The 9,353-nt window shown below is 45.5% G+C and overlaps 1 protein-coding gene across 3 annotated transcripts; it reads left to right on the forward strand.

The window, feature by feature from the left end:
- Positions 1-249: 249 nt before the first annotated feature.
- On the forward strand, positions 250-8,547 carry ENO1 (enolase 1, (alpha)). Of its 3 annotated transcripts, none has more exons than XM_010085450.1 (11): positions 250-345; positions 1,613-1,708; positions 3,222-3,280; positions 4,146-4,215; positions 4,403-4,536; positions 4,636-4,858; positions 5,990-6,187; positions 6,433-6,634; positions 7,024-7,132; positions 7,548-7,606; positions 8,077-8,547. In XM_010085450.1, exons 1-11 carry the CDS (start codon positions 261-263, stop codon positions 8,144-8,146), a joined length of 1,305 nt encoding a protein of 434 aa, XP_010083752.1. In that variant the 5' UTR covers positions 250-260; the 3' UTR covers positions 8,147-8,547. The 3 variants fall into 3 exon arrangements, with proteins under 3 accessions (XP_010083752.1, XP_010083753.1, XP_010083754.1); XM_010085451.1 differs by lacking the exon at positions 3,222-3,280 and adding an exon at positions 2,870-2,928 and having other exon boundaries at positions 256-345; XM_010085452.1 differs by lacking the exons at positions 3,222-3,280; positions 4,146-4,215 and having other exon boundaries at positions 261-345.
- Positions 8,548-9,353: the final 806 nt, after the last annotated feature.

A 9,353-nucleotide genomic window follows, 5' to 3' on the forward strand; every position in this document is an offset into this window, starting at 1 on the left:
GGATGAATCACCCAACTGGTGTGCTGCAATAGATGGCTATGAACTGCTCAGGAGGCATGGGCAAGGAAGGAGAGGTGTGGGGGTTGCCCTTTATGTGTTTTTTAAAAAAATCGGTTACACAGAGCTGTGTTTAAAGAATATTAATGAACAGGTTAAAACTGAAAGAGGGTAGATTTAGTTTAGCTATAAGGAAGCTTTTTATGATGGGTGTAAAGAGACTAATGCTAATTGATTAATGCTGAACTCTTCAGGTGTTAAAGATGTCGATTCTTAAGATCCATGCCCGTGAAATCTTTGACTCTCGTGGGAATCCCACTGTTGAGGTAGACCTCTATACCAACAAAGGTAAGTTCTTAGTTGTAGATGTTTATTCCTTTGTTACATCTGATAGAAATGAAGAGGCAGTCAGAAGTATACAGACTGTCCTGTTCGAGCAGTGGAATTGTGCTTGCTCTTTCTCTGAGCTCCAGGTATTGGCCTGGACAGTGAAGAGTTTTTTGATGTGTGCTGCTTCTTACAGTCTGAATTGTGCAAGTGTTAATCTAAACCTGCTTTCTTCCCCCTGCCCTGGGCAGAAACTGGGATAGCACTTGCAAACTCAGGAGCCCTTGGTTGCTGTCCTGAAGCAGCTGCTCAAGGTCTTAGTTTTCAGTGTTCCCTGAACTCTGTATGACTGCACTTGAAGTTTAATTCCTGATTTGTCTAGCAGTCACTCTGTGTAACAAAATAGTTTTCTGCTGCAGAACTGAATCTTGGGTGATTGTTCTTCTCTGCGTAAGTACTCAGGCATGACTAAAAAACTTGTCTAATTGGGTTTTCTTTCACATACAACATCCTATATTTTTAATTATTGTAGGACTTTCCTTTGGTTGGTTAGTTGTTCATCTGACATCTGATAGGATCTGACAAAGGCATTGTGCAGGCACATACCAGTGTGGTTTGGTGGAATGAGCAAACACAATAGCTGTAATCTGTAAATAGCTGATCTTTCTGCCTCAAAAGATTAATGCAGTTGTTTAATGAGATTGCCCCTACTAAGCTCTTTGCTGTAGCGGGATAAGGGAAGGACTGGAGACTGAAGCTGGCATCTTGAACCACAGGCAGAACAGACCCTAGTGTACTGACTTGCTCATGAAGTTCAACATCCTTGGCTGGAAGAATGAGCTGTCTGGGTGGTTGTGCTGTTGTTGGAAGACCTTGGAACTCAGATGAACAAAATGGGTCTCCTAATTGTCCTTTGTATGCCATGTCTTAGAAGAATTTAAGAGCTTGCCTGTCAGACTGAGCTCAAAAGTAGATTCAGTGAATAAAGCTACATTTTTGGAAGGGGAATGGGTTATTTTCCTATCTTAAACTCTTGAAATGCACAGTGGAGGAGAATGAGTCAGCTTGCTGTTGATCAGAATGAGGGAGCCACAGAGGAATGGGTGACGCTGTGAAGGAGCAGACAGCACTCTCAGGACCACAGCATAAGTAAGCAGAGATGTGGTTTAGAGATTAGCTCTCCCATCTCCAGGGATGGAAGTATGCAGTAGGCTGGGATAGTACATGGGTGAAGAATGCTTTGTGGGTTTGAATGTGCTAAGACAGGTCTTGTTTCTGTTGTAAACAGGTCTGTTCAGAGCTGCTGTTCCCAGTGGTGCCTCAACTGGAATCTATGAAGCTCTGGAGCTTCGCGACAATGATAAGACACGCTACATGGGAAAAGGTGAGCCTGAGTTTTGGTACCCAGCTTGGCCTGTTACACAGGCTGTGGTGCTGTATGTGTTTATGCCAAATTTTAGCAGAGGACGCATGGGCTCCTCTGCTGCCACCCGTATTCTGTACGAGGCATGGCAATTAAGCTAAAGCAGTGGAGGTTAACAGTAAGATGATAGCAATGTGTGCCACACGTGGGCTGTGCGGCTGGGGCAGCAGTAAAGCACAGACCGGTGGATTTTCCCCAGGGACAATGTGGAGAGTGACTCTGCCTTCAGGGCAGTTATGTGGTGGTGGAGCTCACTGTGCTTCATAGGTGGGTGCGTGGAGCTCTTGGGCATGCCAGCGAGGTGATAGTGTCTCTAGTGCAGTATGCCCAGACACACTTTGTTACACCACTCCTGTTGCCCTGCATGTTGGTGCATGTCAGAGTACAGAATGGTTTAGTAGTGTGTCGTAAGAGCATCTGAACTACATGCTCCAAAAGGCTTGGTGATACTGCAGCTAGTCACAAGATCTCTTTGTAGACCAGATTTTCTAAGAGCTGTTATGTGTTTGCTCTGGCACTATAGACTCCTTGAGTCTATAAACTGCTGGATTATGCAATGGTGGGTCCACAGAGATTAAAAGGGTGGTGCTGTGGTCATGCTTTGTTCCCTGTCTGAAGCAAGAGCAGATAACTTCTGTACCTACATCCAGGTACAGAGACAGTGCACTTCAGCATTGTATTGAGTCTGAAATGTGCTAAGGTGGTGCTGTACCAATGTTAGAAAATGTTAGTGAAATGCCTGAGCTGCTGCATGCTGAACTTCTGGGGAAACCTTTTTCTTTTCCCTTCCTCATCCATTCTGTGAATGCACAGGAGTAGCCTGTCCTAAAACCTTTTCTAAACGCTGTCAGTCAGCCACTCAAGGTTTGGGTCCACAATGGCGTTGGCAATAGTATGGCAACCTGGGTGGAAAGACCAAATACAGCCTTGCTGGCTGGTGCATAGTTTCCTCTATCCTTTGAACTCTTTTGTTCCTAGTCTGCTGCTCTGTATCAGACACTTGCTGACTTTCTAGGTCTGTTTACCTATTTGTGTCCTTGTCTTTTTCTTGCATGGCTGACTTTCTTTTTGGCTGAGTCTTCATCTCTTCCTTGATTCTCTTGTCCATCTCGCTTCTGTCAGGTGTATCCAGAGCTGTTAAACATGTTAACGAGTTCCTGGCGACAGCATTGTGTACCCAGGTAATGGATGTGCTTTCAGTGCAACCTTGTCACTTGGATGAATTTCTCCAGTGCATGGTCTTGCAAACTACTAACATTGCAGCAGGCATTCCTAGATGATGCTTACTTCATGCAGCTTCCATTCAACTGAGATGACCTCTAGAAGTGTTGGGATTTGACTGTAAGCTCAGGTTGGATTGCGGTTTGAATAGCATGAGGTGGTATTTTTGAGTTTCTGTTGTTACTGAAATCACCTACTAATGCCTGCACAGCCAGTGTGGTTGACCAGTGTCTGATTTGCTTGTTCCTTCCAGGTGTCTCAAAAGCTGTTGAGCACATCAATAAAACAATTGCACCTGCACTGGTTAGCAAGGTAGGAGCAATGTCTTCTAACATCAGTTAATGCATCCTAACTGATGGGTTGTCTCTCTAGAGAGAGTTACAGGAACTGTATTACATAGGGGGGGTGTTAGCCTGTGTGTTGGAGCGCATGTGAACAAACTGACCTACAGTGATTGCTTTACTTAATGACTGCATATCTAACACTTAATCAAAACAGTCTCTAGCAGCCTAGTGCTGCAGTGTGCAGAAATACTTCCGCACCTAGGAACTTTAGCGGTGTGCAGTTAAAGCAGCTTGTCTCTGATGCTTAAAAGGAGGGACTTGGTTTTATCCAAGCTGTCTAATTTGGAAGGGAATCTGGGGGTGGGTCTTAGAGTCTGCTTGAGTGAGATTCCTGTGCCCTTTGTGGGCACTAAGCACTAGCTAGAAAGGGTGGTGGAAAACTGAATGGTAGTGCATAAAGTGATTGCACTTTCTTAGCAACAGTTCCAAACGTTATATGCTAAGTTACAAATGGGGGTATGTTGTGAGCAAGCTGGTTGTCTTTGAGCTTGCACTAATGGGGCAGGGGGCATAAACTGGGACTTCCTCCTATGCTGTGCACGGCAGATAGCAGTGTGAATGTCAGGGAGTCAAGGGACACGGCAGCCTTACAGCTCTGAATGTGAAGAACAGAAAAGATTTTGATGTGTGCAACTTACCTGTCAGCCTTGGTCTGCTGGAAGTGACCAGAAGATGCTGCTGTGTGATAATGACAAGAACTAGTCTCAACTGTTGGTAGTTGCCCTTAAGCAGTTCTTGGTGACTGCCAGGGAAGTAAAAATGCGGTGGGTAGGTGAGAGTTTGTAGAGCCATATTTGGTGTTCAAGCAGTGCTTTGCTTGCTTCTCTCTGCAGAATGTCAACGTTCTGGAGCAAGAAAAGATTGACAAACTGATGCTGGAAATGGATGGATCAGAGAACAAATGTAAGTGAGCTTTGTGTTGCAGTGAGCTGTGAAAAGACAAAGATTGGTTTAGAAGATTCTAGCTGACCTTATTAGAAAAAATGGGCAGTGCATGGCATATGCTGTGCACTTCCATAACCAAGTGCAGATATTGCAGAGTCTCTTTATGAAGACATAACATTCAGTAAACAATTTCTCCCTATTTCAGCTAAATTTGGTGCCAATGCCATCTTGGGTGTATCTCTGGCTGTATGCAAAGCTGGTGCTGCTGAGAAGGGTGTCCCCTTGTACCGTCACATTGCTGACCTTGCTGGAAATGCAGAAGTCATTCTTCCAGTTCCTGTAAGTCTCTTGATAGGGCTTGAAGAGTCTTAACATATATGCTGTCATCAATTTGCCCTGAAACTTTCTAACTTGACTTTTCTTTTTGGTTACTCCAAGGCCTTCAATGTGATCAATGGTGGCTCCCACGCTGGCAATAAGCTGGCTATGCAGGAGTTCATGATCCTCCCTGTGGGTGCTGACAGCTTCAAGGAGGCAATGCGCATTGGTGCGGAGGTCTACCACAATCTAAAGAATGTAATCAAGGAGAAGTATGGCAAGGATGCAACCAATGTGGGTGATGAGGGTGGCTTTGCCCCCAACATACTGGAAAATAAAGAAGGTAAGAAAGAGCTAAGTGTGGGAGGAGGTGTAACTGATAGCCAGATGGTGAAGACCCTACCTGTCCAGTACGACTGGAAAGCAGGATCAGTAGGTTGTAGGACTTGCTGCTGTTTCTTTGTTCGGCTGCTTATCGTGACAAACTTTCCAAGATGCTATACTGGTGTGGTCTGGTATAGAACCACAGAGCTGTTCCCTTGGACGTAAGTTTATGCAGCTTGACAGGATGGCTTTGACTTCAGTGCCTCATTGTTTCATTCCTGTAGCAGCTTAAGGAAATCTTGCCGCTTTCCATTTGAGAAGTGCTGTGGGAATGTCTGCTTGCATTGCAGGTTTCCCATAAGTCAGTAATCAATGTTTAGTGGAGTTGTTTGTCTGCTGACAGAGGAGGAAAACAGTTTGAGCTGTTCCTGGTAATGTGTGGGAGTGCCTGAAGGCTTGCCTGGGAAGCTGAGGCATTTGCTGCTTCCACAGCCAAACAGTTCTGCTCAGAAACCTGTGGGGGAGGGAGGCAGTTTTTCTTGTGGAAGACAAAATACCTGTCCCTACAAAAACGGTACCAGATGTTCTTCTGCCTCTTTTGCAGAAATGGAGCTGCTAATCTGCCAGAAAGGGTAGCATAGTGGGTAGCATCCAAAAACTCTGAGTAGTTCTTTTCCCTCTTCTGCATGTAAACATGCAAGTGCAGACCAGGTAGATGCAAAGAAGGTTCCCTGTGCAGAGGTGGGCTGTGTATTACATTGCCTGTCAGGGTTTGGATGGTCAACACCTGATCTGGAGCTAAAAAGGATTAAAGTGCAGTCACTGCTTCCTGCCCACGTGCATGAAGCTGAAGGAGGATGTAGTATCATCTAGTATTAAGCTTTCTGGGCTGACATGTAGTCCTCCCTGAAGAGATTATGAATCCCATAATGGTGTCTCAAGGGTATTACAAGCTAAAAGCAGTATTAAAGTAATATCTTGTTCCAGTCAGTTCAGAAGTGGAAGAGTTTAAAAACCTTTTCTATGTGGTCTTGGGCTTTCTGTAGGGGGTAATGGAGGTTCTTTGCCGAGTGAACGTACTGTTCTTGGTAAATGACTACCTTTGAGCCAAGATGTTTGTTGGGAACTCAAATACCTCACTGTGTTTCAGCTCTGGAGTTGCTGAAGACTGCTATCAGCAAAGCTGGCTACTCTGAGAAGGTTGTCATTGGCATGGATGTGGCTGCCTCTGAGTTCTACCGTGATGGAAAGTACGACCTGGACTTCAAATCCCCTGATGATCCCAGCAGATACATTTCTCCTGATCAGCTGGCTGACCTGTACAAGGGCTTTGTCAAGAACTACCCCGGTAAGTTGTTTGTCAACAGGAAGCGCAGGAGTAGTGCAAACAGGGGCTAATTGCTGAAGGAAGGAGTTAGGATGCAGCCTCCCTTTTAAGAGAGATGAAGAGCAGAACAAGCAGCTAGCCTTGTAGGAGTCCTAGAAATGTTATTTGAGGTGGGTAGTACTTGCCTGCAGCACATCGGTGCCACTGCTTTCAAATGAGACCTTTCAGGGTGGCATTGTCTTAAAGCTCCTTCTGTCCCTCTGCAGTGGTGTCCATTGAAGACCCGTTTGACCAGGATGACTGGGGTGCCTGGAAGAAGTTCACTGGCAGTGTTGGCATCCAGGTGGTTGGTGATGATCTGACTGTGACCAATCCAAAGCGTATTGCCAAGGCTGTGGAGGAGAAAGCCTGCAACTGCCTCCTGCTTAAGGTCAACCAGATTGGCTCTGTGACAGAGTCCCTGCAAGCGTAAGTTTCCACTCTTAGCCATGCCGGGGAGGGGGGATCATCTAATTGAGGGATGTGATCATATAGACCAGAGCTAGTGCCATAGAAATCTGTTGATTAGGCATCTGTGAAGGGAGAGCAATTGTTAATGAGTAGGGGATACTGACAAGTAAACCTGTACCTTCATGGTCTTGAAGTCTTAGAGGCACATCAAACAACTTCACGGTCTCTAAGCATGTGTAAAAGCAGCACTTTATCACCGTGTTGTCACATGTTCCCAGCCATAATGTGTACCAAAGGGCAGTTCTGTCTTGCCAAACAAGGAATGCCCGCTGCTTGGCAGCACCACTAGAGCAAACACTGCTAGCAGATAGGGATGGTGTGGGGCTTCATCTGGTTATCTCTTCCAGCTGCAAGCTTGCCCAGTCCAATGGCTGGGGTGTGATGGTGAGTCATCGCTCTGGAGAAACAGAAGACACCTTCATTGCTGATCTGGTAGTTGGTCTCTGCACTGGTCAGGTTAGTATCTGTACTGCTGTCCTTTGCCTTTTTGCTTGATGAGATAATAAGGTGATGAAGCTGTGCTGCACAGCAGATGGGTCTGTTCTGACTTCAGGCATGCAGATTTGCTGTTTCTGTATACAGGAAGCTGATTTGTGTAATGGGAGTGTTATCTTGTGTAAACTCACCCTTAACCACCATTTAAAAAAATAAAATCCTAGTCAACTGCAGTGAGTGTATCAGGATTTCCTGATACTGAAGCTGTTAGCAAATGGATACTCTTCATTGCTCTGAAGCCCAAATATTTAGAGCCTGATGGTGAAATAAAGCTTGTGATTATGCTTATTGCTCTAAACAGAATAGAATAGTTCTGTGCTGGCACTGGTGACCTCCTTTCTGCTATAGTTCTTTAACTTTCTTATTTCCCTTTCAGATTAAAACTGGTGCCCCTTGCCGATCTGAGCGTCTAGCCAAGTACAACCAGCTGCTGAGGTGAGATTCTTGGCAGGGAAGAGGGTTGAGACGCTTTTGGGGCACAGCTTGGTCTGCATCTCTGAAACACTCTGTAGGTTAAGGACATACATTGACATTGGCAGAGGTGCTTTTGTGCTGGTGCTGTGCTTGCAGAGCTGGCTGTAGGCAAAATGATGAGTTGGGTGGGTAATGTAACGGACACACTAAAGGGGAACATCACACAAAGCATCCTGTGATACTAGATGTACGAGACACTGTCCTTCTGTTTGCCCAAGGGAACAGCATCATGCAGACACTTTAAATGTTTGGGTGAAGTTATGTGAGATTGGGTGATAGTGACCAGTGCAGTGAAATGAGGCTGCCTATGGCTCTGGTAGTATCTGCAGCACTGGGCAGGTGAGGTGATTTAGCACAAGGCCAGCAGCTGAGCTGATGCAGGAGTTGTACGCTGTCTGCTCACACCCAGCACCCTCTTCCCTTTCCATCAGAATTGAAGAGGAGCTTGGCAGCAAGGCCCGTTTTGCTGGAAGGAACTTCAGGAACCCTCGTGTCAACTAAGCTGTGTGGATCAGTCAACCCCTGTTCTGGTTTGAAGCTCTAGACACCTACTTAGTTCACAATTACCTGTATTAGAAAGATAAGGGCAGCTGAAGGAAAAAGACCAGTTTGCAGGTCCTCGTTCCCCCTAGATGGTTCCTTTGCCTAGTGTTTTCACCAACTATCTGTTACTTGTAATGCTGTACTGCTTTTGTAGAACAGTCCCTGGGGAGTGTTTGTTGTATTAAACACCCTCTGGGATCCTGACCTTGTGACTCTGGGCATAAACACTTTAATTCCTTTCTCTGCCTGTCTAGTCTTCAGTGTTTGGAGCTGTGTGACTTGCAGTGCAGCAAGAGGTACCTGCAAACAGAAATAGTAGTGTTTTTACATGTTATAAATAAAAGCATCAAACAACCCAACAAAGTGTGGCTTTGAGTTCCTCTGGGGGAGAGTGAGGAGCCAGGGATACTGACCTGTGTGTGATCACACCCTGTGTGAAAGCTGTTCTGCAGGGAGTGGGAGTTGGAGTGCTGTCACTGTGGCTGTGGGGTGGGTTTAAGTTGCTTTGTGACAAACAGACGAAGACTTAGCTGAATGCTAATGGATGTGCCTGCTGTTGAGAGGTGGCCTTCAAGGAAATGTTTAGTCATTTGGAAGAGGGCCTAAGAATAGGTTTCTAACCCCTATAGCAATTGTGATCCTGTGGGAAGAGAGAAAAAGCTCAGAGGTCTTCCTTCATTTATCAAAGATGAGGTGGATCCTGACAGCGAGCGCTGTGATTAACCTTTATCATGGCCTGTTGCAGATGCCTGCTTGTCAGTCTTGTCACAGTATTACTGAAAAATGCAGTGATAGCCTTGGCTTTGAGCAAGAGGTTGGCAGAGTGTTAACCATGTTGAAAGTGAATTTGTAACCCCCCTCTTGATCCGTTGCTGCCAGGACAAGATGTTGTTCAAGAGGATGCGAGTTGTGGAACAGCACTTCCCTTGTGCCTGGAAGAGAAAAAAGGAAAAGCTACACTTGAAATCAGTGATTCTGGGAGGTGGTGATACAGATAGATATATAGATATTCCTGCGTGGTATGATGAACCCTGGCATGAGTGGGATGCCACGTTCAGTTAACAACAAAACCATAGTCCATGCTAACTGCTGTATTTGTTCTGTGTGTGTTAATACCACTCTAAGGAAGTTGATCTGATAGCTGCACTTTGATTTTTACCCTGTT

The sequence above is a fragment of the Pterocles gutturalis genome, unplaced genomic scaffold (assembly GCF_000699245.1).
Source record: "Pterocles gutturalis isolate BGI_N339 unplaced genomic scaffold, ASM69924v1 scaffold6380, whole genome shotgun sequence".
In the NCBI taxonomy this organism is placed as follows: Eukaryota; Metazoa; Chordata; class Aves; order Pterocliformes; family Pteroclidae; genus Pterocles; species Pterocles gutturalis.